The sequence below is a fragment of the Pongo pygmaeus genome, chromosome 8 (genome assembly GCF_028885625.2).
Source record: "Pongo pygmaeus isolate AG05252 chromosome 8, NHGRI_mPonPyg2-v2.0_pri, whole genome shotgun sequence".
Classification (NCBI taxonomy): domain Eukaryota; kingdom Metazoa; phylum Chordata; class Mammalia; order Primates; family Hominidae; genus Pongo; species Pongo pygmaeus.
The window spans coordinates 96,361,393-96,381,853 of NC_072381.2; the positions used below are offsets into that span (position 1 = coordinate 96,361,393).

The 20,461-nt window shown below is 39.7% G+C and overlaps 1 protein-coding gene across 6 annotated transcripts in view; it reads left to right on the forward strand.

The window, feature by feature from the left end:
- PCGF5 (polycomb group ring finger 5) overlaps positions 1–20,461 on the forward strand; it is a 122,453-nt gene that overhangs the window by 54,089 nt on the left and 47,903 nt on the right. For 3 of the 6 annotated variants that reach the window (XM_054503689.2, XM_054503687.2, XM_063669979.1), the window contains exon 2: positions 6,899–7,193. In XM_054503689.2, the coding sequence (XP_054359664.1) occupies positions 7,082–7,193 (112 nt within the window). In that variant the 5' untranslated portion in view covers positions 6,899–7,081. Of the gene's footprint in view, positions 1–4,801; positions 5,051–5,529; positions 5,781–6,898; positions 7,194–20,461 lie in introns of those variants that run through there. The other 3 variants (XM_054503688.2, XM_054503691.2, XM_054503686.2) reach the window with 3 other exon arrangements.

Sequence of the window (20,461 nt, forward strand, 5' to 3'; positions counted from 1 at the left end):
CACCCATAGTGCTTCTGCTTTCAACTAGAGTTTTTGTCACTTGATCATGTTCCATTTAACACTTTATTAATAAATTTTGATATATTGCTCCATAATTGGTTCTTGTGGATAAGTCTGTACTCCCTGGTGTGATTTTAATTAATAATCCAAGAAGGCAGGGATTATGCCTTAACACATCCTTTGTAAGAATCCCTTCCTTACAAGAAACCCAAGAAAGAATACATAGGATCAGTTCTTAGAATGTGTGCTGCAAATTATTCAGTTTTTCAATAAATATTTGTTTGAATACTTGCTTTTTGCCATCCACTCTGCTGGGGATATGCATAGCCAAGCAGTGGATCCACTGGGCTTACACTCTAGTGGGAGATCCAGATGAGTAAATCAGATAATCTAAGAGTGTGATATTTGATTCGAGAGGATAAATGTGAGTTGTTAATGTATGAATATGGTCTGTGTGTATACAGGAGGCTCTTTGGCAGCTTTGAGGTGCCTGAGAAGGTGACCTTTGAAATCAGCTGATACCTGAAAGGATATATAAGGGTTGGTCAGACTTAGCAGAGGTGGGGAAGGGTGAGGGGATAAAGACAGGGTGGTCATTTGGAAGAAGACCTATCTATCTAGCTAGAGAGTAAAGAGGTACATTATGGCTGGAGCACAGAGTTCAAGTGGGGGTGGGGAGGCTGTAGAAGTGACAGGGATCTGAAATGGCCTTATTAAGTGTTTGGGCATTATTCTAGAAATGAGGTTTTTTAAAGCCAGAGAGCAGCATGACCCTCATTTATATAGTTAGAAAGAGTCTTCTGGCTGTGCTGTGGAAGATGCTTTGGCAGAAAAGAGCTGTAGGAAGACTACTTAAGAGTTCATTGAGTGATAGAGAGTAGAGATGATAGTGATCTGAACAGGGTGGCTAAACGGAGGGATTTAAGAGAAATTTAGCAAGGGAAGTCCTTGAAAATTATTGGATTGTGGGAGAGGGGTGCAGTAAGAGAAAGACATGGTCAAGGGTGATTGGAAGTTCTCTTCAATTCTGTGTTCCCCCTACCATTCCTCCATCAATGATTTTAGACAACCATAGATTTAGAGTTAAAATATTCATGGTCATAAAATAAATATATGTGGGCCTTATAGGATATTTATGTTCAATTGTAATATTTTCTGTAATCTTTATAGGAAGACCTTTATATTACAAAGAGTAGCTTATATGTTAAAGGCACTCTATGTTAAAATATTAAGCAGCATTCTTAGGTACATAATTTATAATAATGAAAATTTCACTTTTTTTTTTTTTTTTTTTTGAGACAGTCTCTCGCTCTGTCGCCCAGGATGGAGTGCAGTGGCACGATCTCAGCTCACTGCAAGTTCCACCTCCTGGGTTCACACCATTCTCCTGCCTCAGCCTCCTGAGTAGCTGGGACTACAGGCGCCTGCCACCACGCCCTGCTAATTTTTTATATTTTTAGTAGAAAAGGAGTTTCACCATGTTAGCCAGGATGGTCTCGATCTCCTGACCTTGTGACCACCTGCCTCAGCCTCCCAAAGTGCTGGGATTACAGGCATGAGCCACCGTGCCCAGCTGAAAAATTCACCTTATTTAATATTTCAGGGAGATGTAAATATATAACCACATTTTTCAATCACTTTATGCCATTAAAAGTCAGTTAATTAATGATGTATTTATTAGGCAGGAAAGGAATGTAAACTTTTAGTATAGAACTACCTACCCACCCATTGCCCAGCCATAAATGAACTAAAAATCTTAATGAAAACATTTGTTAGATATACAGATAGCTCCAAGTAGTTCCAGGAGTTATTAAGAGCCATTTGTGGTTCTCTGAAAGAGTCTGGGCCAATACTCAAATGCAACAGTCATCACTTTGGGATTATGCTTCTTTGTTAGGGAATCACCAGTGGCCACTTCACTCCTAAGTGCCATCTAGACAGTTATTTCCCTCCCTCTCCTCATCCATTCTTCCCTTTCTTTCTCCCTTTTTTAACAACAACAAAAAAAGTTAATCTGTGTGGTTTTTTTTAAACAGTCTCGCTCTTGTCCCCCAGACTAGAGTGCAATGGTGCGATCTTGGCTCACTGCAACCTCCACCTCCCAGGTTCAAGTGATTCTCCTGCCTCAGCCTCCCTAGTAGCTGGGATTACAGGCACCTGCCACCAAGCCTGGCTAATTTTGGTATTTTTAGTAGAGACGGGGTTTCACCATGTTGGCCAGGCTGGTCTTGAACTCCTGACCTCAGTTGATCTGCCCGCCTTGGCCTCCCAAAGTGCTGGGATTACAGGCGTGAGCCACCGTGTGCAGCCCTAATCTGTTTCTTACCAGACCTCCCTTAAGTTCTGGGACTTGAGAAGTGCTCTCAAGAGGTATTAAAGAAAACTGAAGCTGACATCTTTGTTTTGGTCTTGGCTCTAACAGAATCAGCTCTGTAATTATGAATTTGCCACGTCTCAGGATCTTAGTTTCTACATCTATAAAATGAGAAAGCTGAAGTACATTCTTGATAAGGGGACTCCCAACTATGATTCCTTTATCCTGCCTTTTTTTCCCCTGGTCCTGTATATCCAGTTGCTTCCAGGCCTTTGTTTACTTGAGGGTCCCACTGGTACTTGAGATTTGTTATCAGAGCTACCCCCTCATGTTGTAGCTTCCATCGTTTGTCCTCTGCCCCCACTGGCAGTACCAAGGGACTAGACTTGGATAAGTAACTGGCAAGGAGCCCCAGGGGAGAAGGAGAGGCAGCACAGCACCTGAAAGTCCCATGTTTTAATACTTACAATCTGCATACACATCACACAGGAAAGATGCGATTTCATAACATTCCCTCTTACCATTACTTTTGTTATTATTATTATTATTGAGATGGAGCCTTGCTCTGTCTCCCAGGCTAGAATGCAGTGGTACTATCTCGGCTCACTGCAACCTCCGCCTCCTAGGTTCAAGCGATTCTCCTGCCTCCGCCTCCTGAGTAGCTGGGACTACAGGTGCATGCCACCATGCCCGGCTGATTTTTGTATTTTTAGTAGAGACGGGGTTTCACCATATTGGCCTGGCTGGTCTCAAACTCCTGACCTTGTGATCCCCCCACCTCGGCCTCCAGAAGTGCTGGGATTACAGGCATGAGCCACCGTGCGAGGCCTATTATTATTTTTTTAACCAGACAAATGTTTGAGTTTTTAAACTTGTTTTTATTTTGTGTATGTGTGCATTTTTTTAAATTGGGGTGGGAGAGATGGAATGGTTGCTGAAGAAGGCAGAGGCGAAAGCACAGAACACTTTACTGCAAACTATTGCTGCCTCTTCAGACACAAAGCACAGATTGCCTTACAAAAGTTGTAGTTCTCCCTCATCCCAAGTTCATTCTGGCAACCCCACCTCCACATTCATCCTCAGGTACTGCTCTATCACATGTTTGTGACCCCTTCCTTCATTGCTAACATATGTCATCCTAAAACCCGCCTTCAAGCTCTTTTCCTTCAGGAATACTGATTAACCGCACTTGTGATTGGTCACCAATCACATTTAAGCCCCCTGGACTCCACTGTTACTCTTTTAAAACATATTTAAAATAGTTTCAGACACAAAATAGGAAAATACCAAGTCTTTTTTATATATTGTGGTATATATACAGTAATATCCTCCAATGCATATTTTAAACACACTAGAAATAGTGTGATTTTTCACATACTGTTCTGTTTAGTCTCTGAAATGAAAGATGAAGGGTAAAGAGTAATCCTACTGCCATGAAGTCATTTGACCTCACTTGTTTTCTCTTACTCATTGTGATTGCTGCGACTTATGAAGTTGATCCCAGCTTGGACATTGGCATGTATGATTTTGCAAAATGGTTCTTTAAAGGACTATAAGAATGTGGTCATTTAAAGCTGTTTCAGAAAATGTATTGCCCCTACTGTGATATTAGAAATGGCAATTTTTAAACATGTCAAAGTTTGATTGTAAAATGGATAGTTTAAAAAGCTGCCTTGGTCTACTGCTTGATGCATTTTAAATTTGAAATGGATCTTTGAACACTTGTATGGCTGCTGGACTAGCGGTTGTTAAGTTTGTTGGTTTGTCACTTAGAGTCATCTATCACTTTAGTAAGAAGTTAACGCCTATCAGTTGGAGAAAAAGCAAATACTTTGCATTGACAGTCTCCCCTACCCTCTATTATTGTCATTTTCTTAAGCCATCACTGCTCTGGCTTCTAAAATACACGTTTTTGAATGAAGGTTTTTGCAGTGAATGGTGTCTTGTAGATCTCAAAGTCCACTAGAAAGAGTACTGGGTTTTTGTTTGTTTTGAACCTTGCAAACAGTAATGCTTCTTTACCACTCACCCTCCCCCCACCCTCAACCTCCACAACGTTCCCGTTTGCTTATAGTTGTCAACGACCATGATCTCTGGACCCGCGCTACAGTAACAAGTTTGTCAGTGATTTTCAAATAAGGTGCAAATCAAGGGATGGCTTTGTCCCCACTTCGGCGCAGGTGGGACAGACTTGGGGAAGACGCAGCTGAAGAGACAAATTCTCAGGATGCGTCAGTCTCATCACTGACCGTTGCTTTTAAACCCTCCAGGAAAAATATGCCAGTCATTGTTATGATATAAACAACCGAAGGGGTGGACGGTGAGGATAAGAAGAACCGAGATAATATTTGGCCAGAGCAACGTGTAGCACAGGGAGCCAGGGCAGCAGCTGCACCTGCGAGCAGCGCAGGCAGCGGGCGCGGCCTCCGGGCGTGGTGGTGGGCGTGGCCGGGCGGCGGGGGCGTGGCCGGGCGGCGGGGCGGACGGCGCCGCCGGTTGGAAGTGGGTGGAGTTGCCCTTGGAGGCGGCACCGGACCTGGGCCCCGAGGCCCGCCGCGCCCTATCGGGCCTGAGCCGAGTGGCCCCACAGAGCCGGCGCGCTCCCGCCTGCAGGGGGAGAGCGGACGGGGCGCGGGGACCGGCCAGGCCGCGGCGGGTGCTGTTTCTGTTTCACTTTCCTTCACTCTGAGGCCGTTGCGCTGGCGGGCGAGGAGCGGCGGCGGTGGCGGCCGCTGGGTAGGTACCGGGCGGGCTGGGGAGCTGCAGGGACGCCAGACTCCTCGCCCAAGTTTGCGCCTCAGGCGAGAGCGACACCTCCAGACACCTGCCCTGGCCGGCCCAGACTGGAGCCGGGAGGGCCCTTCGGGTGCAGGGGGCTACCGGCCCGGGCTGGGGCTTCGGAGCTGTGCCTACCTCGGCGGGGAGAGCGGCCGGCTGCGGACGCCGGCCCCGGGAAAGGCTGCTCGCTCTCCCCGGCCTGAGCAGCGCGCCCGCGGGGCCTGGGCCCGCGCACCTGCCGGGCGGGCGCGGCAGTGCTGAGACCGCACTGGGCTGTACCTCTGGGTCCTGCCGGAGAACGGAGAAAAGTTCCCCCTTGCTCCCGCCCCGTCATTGCAAGTTCTTGCTTCCCTTAACTGTCTTGGTCACAGGGCTCTGTGCCTTAGGATCTTAGCACCACCCCAGGTCGGGACCGTGCATTTCCTCTTCCAGAGGACTTTCTCTTACTTTGGAGCTTCATGGCAAACCTGTGGGAAAGGCAAGGCAGTTAATCCCAACTTATAGAGGAAGAAGCCGAGACCCAGGCACAGATATGAAACGCTTTGCTGAAGGTCATACAGGGCTAAGGGCCAGAACCCTGATTCCCTGTCTTTTAATTATGCTTGCTTTCTGTTACACCCACGAATACGACTTCCCAAGAGGATAGGATGATTACATGCAGAGCCTATTCCCTGCACATTCGCAGTGGGTATGTGTTGATGGAATGCCTTTTACCTTTCCGGTTGCTTTATATTTACCAATGAGTTAACAGCTAAGATGGGGGAAAGTTCCTGTTTATAGAATGCACTTAGGAAAATCAGCACCTTTCATGTTGTGTTTTCTGAGAGGATACATATTTTACAGTTAAAAAAAAAAACAAACCTGAGACAGGAAAGTAGCATTACCCAGGTTATATATCTACTAAATATGACCAGTTTCTATTGAAGAGTTTTTGGTCTAATAAAGAAGGTGAAGAATGAATGTAACTATAAATCAAAATAAAAGGCAAATGTAACAGGAAAGAAGTAAGCATTAAAAACTAGGGAAAGATTGCACTGAGGATAGCATTGGAGAAGGGCTTGAAGGATAGGTGGCGTGCAGACAGAGGAGAGAAAGGGCGTGTTGGATAGAGTGCTTAGAACCTGCAGAGGAGACGGTGGGAGAGGAGTGATCCCTTCAGGTTGAAGAAAGTTGTTGAAGGGTATATTAAGGTTAACCTGTAGAAGGTCTTATGTGACAGAATGAGAAACATTTTTCTGTTTGTAAAGAGAAGACACTGACATTCGTTGATAAGAAGACCCAAGTGTCACAAAATAAAATGTGCCTGGTAGCAGAATATAAGATGGACTGCAGGTAGAGAGGTGATATACAAGTAGAGCAGCCGGGCATGGAATAGCAGAGGACATCAACTTGGTTTGACTCGTAACTGGATGTAGGGTTCAAAATGGAAATGGGGAACATTTTGATAGGGAGGATCATTACTTCAGTTTTTAATCTTCTAACTTGTATTGGCAGGGACTCCTAATAGAGCAGTCAAGCAGATAGTTAAAATGCATTAGTGAAGAGGTAAAGATATCAAACTGTAGTTAATAGCTTTGGGTGTCATTAGTATAGAGGTGATAGTTGAGGTTCCAGGACTGGATGAATTTGTCATTATTCTGAATTATAGCAGATTTGCAAGTTAATGATACAATGAAGGATATGTTCTATTCACCTATTCACCCAATTGGGAACATGTAACACTTGCTGTTAATAGAATGACATTAATACATTATGAGGAATTTGACCCTTTTTTCTCTCATCTTTTTGAAATGATTTTGGAAACAGACATGGGAAAGCAGAACCACCAAAAGGAGTGATGATCAACGATCTCATGATAAATCTGGATGCTAGTTCTCATGCCTCAGGACATCCTACTGGGAACAACACACCAGCTCCTGGGATCAGACTTTCATCTACTTAGGACCCCTCTTTGCCCAAACTACTAAAGCCAGTCTTCACTAGCCACGAATGGCTACCCAAAGGAAACACTTGGTGAAAGATTTTAATCCTTACATTACCTGCTATATCTGTAAAGGGTATCTGATCAAGCCAACAACAGTGACGGAATGCCTCCATACATGTAAGTATTCTTTTAGGTTATTATACCTATCAAAGTTTATATGTACATTTTGTTCTTTTAAAATTGCCATGTTTTGTTTTTATCTATGTTGTAACTTTTAAGAAATGAGTATTCTATAATTATTTTAATTTGAATTTTCAGAATATTTGTCATTGGGATGCCAGTGGCATGAAATTTTGCTTTTGTTATTTGAATCTCAGTAGTTGACTTTTATCACATTGTAAAATATTCTAAAAATCATAAGCATATTATCAGTTATGGTTTTTTTAAGTGAACTGTTTCAGGTTTTTTTATTTTAAAAAATTATACTCAAGGAATTAATCTCAGAGATTCTTTTAGGATATGCAGACTCTAATTCACTGGTTCTCAAAGTGTGATTCCTAGACTAGCAGCACCAGTGTCATCACAAGTTCTAGGAACTTGTTAGAAATGCAGATTATCAGACCCTACCCTAGATTTAATGAACCGGAGACTCTGAGAGTGGGCCCAGCAATCTGTTTTAACAAGCCCTCCAGGTGATTCTGAAGCATGCTTAAGTTTGAGAATCACTGTTCTAGTAGTAGTATACCTGTGGAGCTCCTAGCAGATTTCATTCTCAACTGTCCCATTGGAAGAGGAAGAGGCATTTTCTACTGCCACTTATGCCAAGATTACACATACTCTTTGTGTTTCTGCCAGCATGATTTCATTTTTTATTTCAGTGAAAGTAATTCCAGTAAGTTCTAGTTTAATGCCTAGTGTGTGCATCAAAATAGAGATATACTTGATTTCATCTTAGCTTTACAATGACCTGGGAGCAGTTTGGAGTAGATGTAGGGGGAGAGAGAAGGTATAGAGATTTATCTTCATTTTATGGATGTGGAAACTAACGGACAAGTAACTTGTCTCGTCTCATAGCTAGTGAGTGGTGGACCTATATTCCACTCCAAAACCCATGCTCTTTAATATACCATGGTACTTTTTTTTTTTTAGCCTCCTTTTTCAGCTATTCTTGCTCTGCTGAACTGACATAATGTTATACCAGTAGTTTTAAATGAATGCTAGATGGAATAATCTGGAAATGGTTGAAATGGCAAATTTTATGTTACATTTATGTTACATTTATTTTACCACAATAAAAAATAGAATCATCTGGGAAGCTATTTAAGCATACACATGCTCAGGACCCTGCTTGGGGAGATAAAGTGGGTCTTGTGGTAAGGCCTGGGCATGTATATTTTGAAAGAGCTCCCCAAGTGATGCTGATGTATACTCCTTTGGGGTATTACTGGCACATCTTATTCAATTAGCAATTAACTATGTACTATCTTGTATTACTAGTTTGCTGTTGCCCTGTATTGTTATTTAACTTGAACAGTTAATTAACTATCATCGAACAGACATTTATTGAGTACTTTCTGTGTGTCAGGCACTGTGCTGGGGCACAAGATAATAAAGAAGGGCACAAGATAATAAGTCTCTGCTCAAGAAGTATAATTCTAATAGGAAAACTAATTTTTAAAAATGCCATATTAGTGATAAGTAGTATGAAAAAGAACAAAGCACGATTGTAGATAGGAGACATGGGGTTAATTTATAATGGGTCAGCCTCTTTGATATGATGACATTTGAACAGAAACCTGAAGGGACTGAAGGACTCTGTGGATATATGGGAAAGCAGTCTATGTAAAGGGAAAATTAAGCACAGAGGCCTTGAGATGGAAATCCACTTGGCCAGTTCAAGGAATAGCAAATCAGTTAGAAGCCTATTACTGTAGGAAAGCTAAAACATTATAGGGCCTTCAACCAAGGCTATAAGATATGAAATGGAGGTGGAGAAGGGTGGTTGTATTGTGGACATACTTTGAAGGAAGAACCAATTGGCTACGCTAGAGTTATATTCTACTTCCCTGTTTCCCGTTGCACCAAGCATGGAACCTGGACCCAGTCCACAGTGTGTTTTGTTTTGCTTCTTTGAACATTTGTTCATTGTTTTTAATTTTTGGATTCATCCGGCAAAAACTGTCAACTCTGGATGATGAGAAGAAAGCACAAACTCTCCCATTTCTATCTATATACTACAAATTTTATATATGTCCTTTGGAAGAAAATTTTCTTTGGGTCACAGTGAAATCCCAATTTAAATGTAACTTAAAAAAAGGAAAACAAAAGATTATAGAAGTATAAACAATTAGCTTATAAGCAAAGGGATATATATATATATATATATATATATATATATATGTTCTCTACAGCAATTTAAAGCCTAAAGGGGTAAATTAAATGACAGTTTAACTGCACATGTCATCCTGGCCTGAAAGATCACTTGGTGGCCATCAAGCCCCTTTACTGAGAGAAAATGAACATTGTAGAAATGTGATTTAAATATAATGGTAAGTCCCAAATGTGGCCTTTATTGTCAACAGAAAACACAGAAAGTAGAGTAAATGATGGAGTCAGGTACTCCATCGCATCTCTGAGGAGATCTGAGGATTCCGGTGGCACTAATCTTTATGTGCTCTCAGGTCCTTTGATTTCTATATTGTTTGTTTGTATTTATATTGAAGCTTATAGGTGAAAACTATCCCGCTTGCAAGGTATTCCCTTGTTAGAAATATTTATATACAAATAAATACAAATATATATTTATACAAATAAAAGAATACTTTGCAAGTGGGATAGTTTTTGCCTCTAAGCCTCAATATAAATACAAACAAATATTGATAACATAAATTGTACTGCAAAGCAGTATTCCTTAGCCTTTGGTTGGGTCTTTGATATGTGGTGATATCCTGGGTTTCAACTCTTCTACAAGGTTTTCTCATATATAATGTAGGATAGATACAGTTGTTCTGTGATTTGGGATGGGTATAAAATTAAATAACCAAATGGAAAGGCAGAAAGTGAGAAATGTTAAGTAACATTGTAGTACCATGTAATATTTTAGATCTTGACTTAGGCATATACAAAGAGTGTCTTACTTATTTTATACAAAGTCTACAATGTTATGATGCTATAAAGAATGAGTTAAGTAAAGAATGAGTAAACGCTAGTTTTTATGGAGACTCGTAAGAAAATATAAAGATTTTCGTCTTACTATTCAAGTTTGAAATACATAAATGAAGCTTTATTATTGGTATGCAAAACCAGACATAGAACCTTCCCTTCTGGACTCTCTGGTCAAGTGAAGAAAGAGTAATCAAGTTAAGAAATGTAAAAAAAAAAAATGCTGTTAAGTGCAGTGAGGAAGGACAGAGGGTGATATAATAGCAGATGTGTATCAGGATACTGGAGCAGAATGATATGCAGAAGAAACTCGTGTTTTGTGAAATTCCTAAAGCTACAGATCATATGCCATCTCAGGCAGATAGTAGCCCTTGAGTAGTGGTGCAGAGGACTACTTATGGGCAGGAGGCAGGGATTATTAGTAGCTCTGTCTGCTTTGATATGGGTAAATGAAGTTACTTCAGTCTTCTTTCAGATGACTATGCAAGTGCATTTCAAATCTTTCTCCACCTCAAACCAGATAGGTTGGTGCTTCCCCATTCTCTCAGAGAGAAATTCTGGAGCCAGCAGTGCTGGGCTGCCCTGTAGATGTAGGTAGATATAGAAAGAAGGGCCCGAAAGGTGAGCTCATCAAAAGGAAATAGGAGGTAGAGATGGTGGGGCAGCCCAGGGTCCTGGCAGGAGATGCAAAAAACCACATCATCATATCACATGATCACATTTGATGACATGATCAAATCAGCATCATAAAAACCACATATTTAGACTCTTTTCACCTACTAATACCTCTTCCCTTCGGTAGGCCAGGGACATTTGATAAATAGATAAAATTTTTAAATGAGTTAAAATTTTCAAACACAAATGAGTTTTAGCTTTAAATGATCACTTAATACTAGATGAACTAAATCTGCATTAACCATGGTTTACATGGCTGTGAGATAATTTTAATAGCCTAACAAACCAAAGGAAATAAACATGTCTGCACAAATAATTATTTTATTATTTAAACTAAGTAATTACATATCAGGCACTTTGCTAGCCACTGGGGGTAGAGTGGTAAATAAGATAAATGTGAAATGTATACACTATTGAACAAACTTAAATGCCAAGAAGAAATTTCTAACACATGTATTTAGATGTATGTTTTTCTTTTTTTCCTGTGTGAACTCATGTATTCTGAGACTTCAGCTACCTATGCTGAGGCCTCTCAAATCTTTATTTTTGGCTTACACTTTTCTTCTTAGCTGCAGAATCCTACTGGATGTCCGCTTGGATGTCCTGAAGCCACCTGAAACTCAGCATATCTACGAATGATCAAATGGGATGCCAGCACTCAGTTATCCAAGCAAGAAATATGCTCCATGCTTGACTCTTTACCCTCACTAACAAAACTGGGCAAAGTCCTGCTGGTCTCTCTCTTTAATACTTCTCAAATCTGTCCCTTTAGTTTCATACCTCTGTTACTGTTCTCATTCAGATTCTTATTACATCTCACCAAAGCCACTGCAGCACATTCTTAACTGTGTCCAAGTGGTAATAATTAAAAACAGCTTACTGTCTTTATCATTATCACTCTTAACCCACCCTAAAATTTCCTAAAGGTATCCTGTTGACCTCAGGATACATTAAAGCTACTTAGTGGTGACTGGTTTCTGCCTACCACTTCCTCCCCTACCACCTAACACTCACACATACAAATACTTGGTTCAGCTGTTTGCTCTCCTTGAAATGAATGCCTCCTCTGTGCCCAGCTAGCAGTTACCCATCCTTTAGAACTCATCCCCTCTAAGATGTGCCCTACCACATGCAGATTTGGGTTAAGTGTCTCAATAAAATCTTAAATGAATAAATACATGGCTAATAAGTTATTTTATTGTGTATTTTTCCTTTCAAAGATTCAAATGCAGTGATAGGTAACTTGAAACGCATATAGGCAATGTTGGTTAGGAAGTACAAATTTAGGAAAACTGTCTCCTAGGATCTACATAGGCATCTTTGGGGTCTTAGGGAGAGGGAGAGACTCTGGACTGGGGACTAGAAATTGATGGCCCTAGATTAAAGGATGTTCTGTCTCTCACCAGGTGACCCTGGTGAAAAGAGAAACTTTAAAGCTGCTTAGAATGTATCTGCTGGGTGTGGTATAGGTTGTTGACTTAAAACAAAAGACTTTTTACTTAAACTAAGGACAAAGGAGCTATGTTCCAGCAGCTCAAATGTGACCAATACAGTGTATTGGTTCTTAATGCTTTTGTGGTCAGAGGCCCCTCTAAGAATCTAGTGATTCTTTCCTTAGAAAAAAAAGGATGTTTATAGACATAGAATTCTGTGGTACAGAAAAGGAAAGCTTTCTTTCCTCTTTCTGCTCTTCAGAGATTATGGCAGTAATCCCTAACCTAAGAATAAATTATTTGCAAAAACACATTGTTATACTTATTTTTTAACTTCTACAAAGAAGGATTAATTGATAATATAGTTGACGTGATAAGAGACTCGGCGATTTTATGTGATAATATGTAAGAAGGAATAACTTAACCCTAAGATGACAGAATTTAAGTACTACCAACCATTTATTGTTTTTGAACAAATATCATAAATATACAAGTACTTAAGGTACAGAGAACTCATGATGCTTTGATATTCAATATTTCAAAATCTTACACTACATACACATGCTACTCAAAGTGAAACCTCTGAATTTGCTGCATCCACCATCAGCAACATCACCTGGGAACTTATTAGATAGAGGTGCACATTTTGGGGCTTCACTGTAGACTTACTGAATCAGAATCTCTGGAGAGAAGGCCAGAAATCTGTAGTAACAAGCCCTGCAGGTGATTCTCTGGTACACTAAAGTTTAAGAAGCGCTGCTTTGGATCAGACATTTATAATACTAGCATCCTTTAAAGTAGGCAGTTTGTACTTTTAATCATATAATTGTTAAATGCTAATAAAGGAATGAAATATTAGCTATTGTTTTATTGAATGTTTGTTATATGGGGCATCATGAGCTTTACATTCATTGTTTTATTTTACCCAACCAAGAACCCTTCTAGTTAGGTGGTATTATTTAAGCATCAACAAATGTTCATTAACTTTTACATGTGCCAGTCACTATTCTAGCCACTGCAACACAGCAATAAATAGAACAGGCATAGTCTGTGCCCTCCTAGAACTTAACATTCTAATAGGACAGACAATAAGTAAGTAAAGTGGAATTTCAGGTGCTATACATGACAAATGCTATGAGTTAAAAACAGAAAGGTCTTTCTTGGGAGTGGCCATCTGAGCAGGGACTAAAATAATAGGAAGGATCAATCTATGAAAAGGTTTAAGGGAAGAGTATTTCAGATTCTTATTCCAGAGGTAAGACTGAGAAAGGTTAAGTAACAGCCAGTAAGTGCTACAGCTGAGTTCTGAATCCTGGATATGTGACTCAGGTACATCTACATAATATATGTTATGACATTTTCCTAATTTTATTTTTCTTCTTTCTGCTTAGCTTTATTTTCTAAAAATTTTTAAGCAACATGTTAATTAAAATTATAGCTAATATTTATAAAATAAACCTATGTTTTCATGACTATGTAGCTGTTATGTACCCAATACTGATCTGAATTTATTATTCTGAATGAATAGCCATTTTAATGAAAAAAAGATATAAATTGAACTTTACAATAATGTATTCTTAATAAGAATAAAAAACGTGTTTTGGAATAAAAAGGGCCAAAATAGAAATTATATTTATTGTCTCAGTAGGTGCAAATATAATGTTTTAAGATATACTAGAAATGATGTCATTGGTATACTGATGTTACATATTTCAAACAGTATTTTGGCAGAAACTAGTCATTCATTCGTGAAAGTGATTATAGTGTTCATTTTGATGACTTTTTTAAAATAAGGAATAATTATAGGTCTTAATCTCGGTGTCATCTATTGTTAGTAATAATGTTAAAGTTATGTGTATAGTTCTTTTAGCCTTTGAAACTATGTATTAGATAGCAAGGAATGTTTAAATAGTTGCGCAAAACGTCATAGTGGACACTAAAGCACAAAACCAAAGGACAACAGAAGTAAAAAAGTGAAATCTTCTATATTGACTTATGAGACTATATCTTGGTCAGAATGAGTTGGAACTGATATCAGGGTTGGGTTGAGAAAAAGTGTGTAACCTAAACTACAAAAATATTCATGGTTAGAAATCATGATCAGTATACAGGTATGTTTAAGAGTCTAGCACAAGGGTTCAATATAAGCATTATAAACAATTAGTCTAACTTTGTAAAAAAGACAAAAGATAATTTTCATTTGGATACTCTGAAGACTTCTGGTGTTTTATATGTACTGATTTTTACCAGTATTATATCAAAAATTTAAAGCCAGCAAGCAAAGCTATATTTTCTCAGAATATATATGTATTCATATATACATATATGAATATATAATGTCAGAACCACTGACATTCAATTAATAGCAAATGATCAATGTTATATTTTAGTTTATATTGAACTAACATTTATTTATTTAGAGACAGGGTCTCACTCTGTCGCCCAGGCTGGAGTGCAATGGCGAGATCTCGGCTCACTGCAACCTCCCTACCCCGCTTCCATCTCCCACAGTCTCAAGCGATCTTCCTACCTCAGCTTTCTGAGTAGCTGTGTTACAGGTGTGCACCACCATGCCCAGCTAGTTTTTTTGTATTTTGTGTAGAGACGGGGTTTGGCCATGTTGCCCAGCCTGGTCTCGAACTCCTGGGCTCAAGTGATCAATCTGCCTTGACCTCCCAAAGTGCTGGGATTATAGGTGTCAGCCACCATGCCCAGCCTATTTATTTTAGAGACGGGATCTTACCATGTTGCCCAGGCTGCTCTTGAACTCCTGGACTCAAGCAGTCCTCCCACATCAGCCTCCCATAGTGCTGGAATTACAGGCAGGAGCCACCAGTGCCTGACCTAACTTACTTTAATTGTCAAAAAAATTACTAGTAAACTCAGTCGTCTCCCTTGCTTTAGTTGAAAATGTAATCTTCTTTCTGACTTGACTGCAATAGTAACACGTGTAGGGTCTACAATTTTGGTTCCCTTTAGTATTCCTAACCATTGTGTTCTCATTTATATTATAAATCATTACTAAGCACTTTGTCTTCCAGATACAATTCTGGGCACTTGAGACTCATCAAACAACCTAGTAGGCAATAAACAAATGATAGTGTATATTATATTAGGTGAGAAATACTGTAGAAAAGGGGAAAGTCAAGCTGAGTAAAGGAAATTGGCCAGTGAGGTGTTACAATTTTAAGTAAACTTGTGCTGAGGGTAGGCCTCATTAAGACTGACTTTTGAACAAAGACCAGGTAAAGGAGTTAGCCAGATATCTGAGGGGAGAGGTGTTGCAGGTAGAGGGAATGTTAAGATTAAAGACTCTAAAGCAGGAGTGTGACTGACTTGTTGAGAAATGAACCTGAGGCCCATATGGCTGGACAGCAGTGAGTGAAGGAGTGTTAGAGGTGATGGGGGTGGGCATGGCCGCAGGCACATGGCGCAGTTCTTGTAGAGCTGTCTTAAGGATTTTGCTTTTACTCTGAGAGAAATGAAGATCCATTTCAGGCAGGGTTTTGAGTAGAAGAATTATATGATCTGATTTATGTTTAAAAGAATCACTCAGACCACTATGTTGAAAGCAGACCTGTTAGGAGGCCATTGCAGTAATCCAGGCAGGAGATGGTAATGGCTTGCATCAAGGTGGTGGTAAAAAGTGATCAGAATCTTAATAGGTTTTGAAGGTAAATTCATATTTGCTCATGAATTGTATGTGGGTCATGAAAAGAAAAAGGAGTGTAAGCTATAACATATTCAAATGGAGATGTCCATTCGGGAGTTGGACTTATGACTCCTAGAATGAGCAGCATATGCATCATTATTTAAACAATGAAAGTTTGAAGGGAAGACCAAGGACTGAGCCCTGAGGTACCACTAAAAGGAGAAATCAGTGAGATAGGAGGACAATGGGAATAGTGGGTCCTAGAAGGCAAAGTAAACACATAGTGTTGAGGAGGTGGGATCAACTGTGTTAAGTGGGTTGAGTAAGATGGGGTTGAGAATAGATTCCTAGATTTAGCAATGCATAGGTCATGGTGGTCTTTTCAAGAGCAGTTTCAATGAAGTGGTAGGAGCAAAAGTCTGGATAATGTCAGCAGATGGAAAAATTTTATTTTCTGGTTTTGAATATTATACTATGAATACATAAGTATTTAATCTTAATAAAGTAAAGAAAAGGTGAAAAAAGAATGGGAAGAGAGGAGCTAAAGAGAATAAGTGCCACTATCTCAAGGAGTTTTACTGCAAAAGAAAACAAATAAATAGCTAATGAGGGAAGTAGGGTCAACAGAAGTGGTTTTAGGGGGTTCTTTTTGAGCTGGGGAAATATGTTTAAATGTCATTAAGAATCTTCAGTAGATGGCAAAAGATGTAAGTGAAAGGGGACAATTACTTGATCAGTGTTCTTAGGTCATGGTGACAGGATCTGGCATATAGGGCAGAGGATGGCTTTAGATAGGTACATGAAGTTCTGGAAACAGGCAAGAACACAAAATATAGATGCTAGTAGGTGAATAGGTGTGGTGGTAAAAGTTCTCTTTGTTTCAGTTATATTATTTCCTTTTGTTTTCAGTAAAATAGAAAGTGAGGTCCTCAGTGGAGAGTGAGGATGGAGGAGGATATGTTGGGGGTTTGAAGAGAGAGGAGAAGGTGTGAAATACTGGCAAGGAGCGTAGTGGACTTGGGGCATTGAGTTTGACAGCCTGGCAGATGAAGGATTCACTTGAGGTTCATGGTCATGAATTTAAGGTGAGAGACCAGTCAGCATGGTTGCATGTTTTTCTTCCACAAAGTTCCACTGTAATCTTGTAGAGGCAGAGTACATAGAGAGTTAGATAGAGTTAGCCAGGATTAGAGTTTAGTTGAGCAAGTATGACCAAAGAAGAGAAGGGAAGGGGAGTCGAAGTACAAAAGAGTGACACTATCAAGGGTATGTGTGAGGAATTGATTATTTTGATTGATCATGGAATTTATATTGGTAAGACGGGGAATGGGGCCATCGCAGCACTCACTGAGCTACCAGCCTCTATGACCTTGAGGTCCCACTCGACTCTACAAGCCAGCCTACAGAAGTAGGGTAACCTTTTCTGCCTTCCTAGACCTTTCAGGCTCTGCTGGCTTGCTCAGTCTAAGATCCCCAGACCATGCTTAAACCCCCAGAGTCTTTCCTAACCCTGTTCAAGCAAGGTGTGCTTCGCTGCCTGTTGCTTTGTCTTAGCAAAAAATAAAAATAAAAAATAAAGTGTTGTACTCAGTAGAAGAAAATGCTGTCTTTAGGGTTCTCTGTGAAATTGCAACTCGTGTAGGCCTTTGAAAGAAAGAAACATGCCAATATATGGCACATTATATAATATATATACACATATACATACATAAGAGAATAATTCATTATACAAATAAAACAAGAAGATGCATGGAAGCGAATTACAACTATTCTGGACTTTTTAAATTAGTGTTAGTTTCACGTATAAGAATAGGTATAAAAAGCAGGAAACTGATGCCTCTTCTCTTTGAACATGACCACAGTTTACTTATAAACTGTTAACAGATAAGAGTTTTCAAGACAAAAATGTATATAAAATGAGCATTATCAAGAAATATGTATGAAGATTGTGAATTGCTTAAGGAAGGAAGAAAAAATATGCCTCTAAGTTGACAGATAAAACCAACACATCTAAAAGATTTTAACAAAGGAAGTCAGCCTTTGGTCAGTTTTAATAAACAGAGCATTACTAATGAATGAAGACACTTAAAGCCATGAGAGAAAAGATTATTATTGTTTTATCATCAATGATAGCAGAATTAGCACTCAAGAGCAGAAATTTGTATATTTTGACATCAAAGCTGGGAAGCTCACTCTCTGTGATACATAAGAGACCTGGGTGGACCACACATACATCTAAGATAGCAACAACAAATGACCTTGTACCTTTTGTGTAGACACCCTCAAGAACTTGAAAATAGGAAATAGGATAGCTCTATAATAGTTCAACTATGAAATCAACATGTAATAGTGCATCAGAGCGGGTATATGCAAAGTAATTGGGAAGAGGCAAAACAAAATAGCTTCTAGACCAGTGGGACTGTACTGGAATTTAAACATATGTTTATTTTTAACATAAATTAAACATAAAGCGAAGGAAAGAATGCATAATAGAAAAGCATTAGTCAATCTTGGACACACATCTCACCCTACCGCAGTAAAAGAAATGTACTACATTCAAAGATAGGCTCTTCCTATTCAGGTGAAGCAATGTGTCTTAAATTTCATACTTGAGTTGCAAGGCTATCACTAGGGTAGAAATGGCTAGGGCAGAAATGGCAGCAGGGAATTAATACCAGTGAATGATACACATTTCAAGTTCCATCAGCACGATATCTGTTATTTATGATTAGTGCATCAAACTAATCATAGTCTGATATTATTCAGTATTGTGATGCTGATTCTGCTTATCATTTTATGCTCATCCAGTGATCTAATTTATGGTAAAGCTCACATTTATTGAATACTTACAAGTTACCAGACACTGTAAACCAGTAAACTTTACATATATTATCTCCTTTAAGCCTCACAAGAATCCTGTGAGATAGGTACCTTTGTTATCTCCCTTGTACACAGAAACACAAAGTAGTTTGCCTAATGGTAGTACTGGGATTCAGATCTAGGCAGTCTGCCTCAAGATTATCTGGAACAACTATGCTATACTACCTTGGTTTTTCATGTATATCTGCATTATAGGGAGAGTACATTGATCACAAATTCTTTAATTATTTTTTGTCCTGTCATAGTGGTTTCTTAATGGTGATAATAAAGTGACTTATGATGATGGTTTAGCAGAGAGCCAAATCCTGGAATGAGCACCCTAACAATTGTACTAGTCAGTAAGATTTTTGTGACTACCTCCTAGTCTCCCTTGGCCAATGTTTCCCAGTCATCTTTTGGCTGCATCAGTGAGAGGTTTTTGTAGAGTTACAGTCCTGGTGCTAATCTCCTAGATATTCTGAATTAATTGGTCTGGGATGGAGCCTCTGAGTCAATTCTTTAAAAATTCTAATTAGTGATCGTGATGCCCATTTAAATTTTAGAACCACTGCTTTAGATGATGCAGTGGCCATTTTTCTATTAATTTTTCCAACAACCTCGTTCAAGTCTAACAAATGGTAAAAGTAGGGAATTCACTTAGTAAACATTAGGCAAAAGTTTAATGATGTTTGTGATGAGGTAAATATAAAGGGCCAGGTGTGCTGGTTAATCCCAGTACTTTGAGAGGCTGAGGCAGGGGGATCGCTTTAATGTAGGAGTTTGAGACCAGCCTGGGCAATGTGACAAGATCCTGTCTCTGCAAAAATTTTAAAAATTAGCCGAGCATGGTAGCCGATATGGTTTGACTGTGTCCCCACCCAAATCTCAAATTGAATTGTAACTCCCACAATTTCCATGTGTTGTGGGAGGAACCCAGTGGGAGGTAATTGAATCATGGGGGTGGGTCTTTCTCACACTGTTTTCTCAATAGTGAATAAGTCTCATGAGATCTGGTGGTTTTGAAAAGGGGAGTTCCCTTGCACAAACTCTTTTTGCCTGCTGCCATTCACGTAAGATGTGACTTGCTCCTCCTTGACTTCTGCCTTGATTGTGAGGCCTCCCCAGCCATTTGGAACTGTAAGTCCAATAAACCTCTTTTGTGAATTGCAAAGTCTCAGGTATGTCTTTATCAGCAGCGTGAAAACAGACTAATACAGTGGCCCATACCTGTAGTCCCAACTACTCAGGAGGCTGAGGCAGGAGGATCACTTGAGCCCAGTAGTTTGAGGTTGCAGTGAACCATGATCATGCCACTGCACTCCAGCCTGGATGACCAGAGTAAGACCCTGTCTTAAACAAACAAATAAATAATAATAAATAAAAAAAATATGATTTTGATTTTGATGCCAGGGACCAAATGTTATTAATTCTAAGATGCATTGCATAGTAGTTTGGATTTTAGGCCTGGAGCTGCGCAGCCCAGGGATGGATACCATCTTTGCTGCACAGCTGTGCAGCTGTGAGCAGCCTACTCAGGCTCTCCAGCGCTACATTCCTCACCTGCCAAGGGAGGATAGTAACTGTCCATACTATAATCCATACAAAGTCCTGAGACCAAGCCTGATATTTGGTTAGTGCTCATTAAATATTAGCTAAGTTGTTAC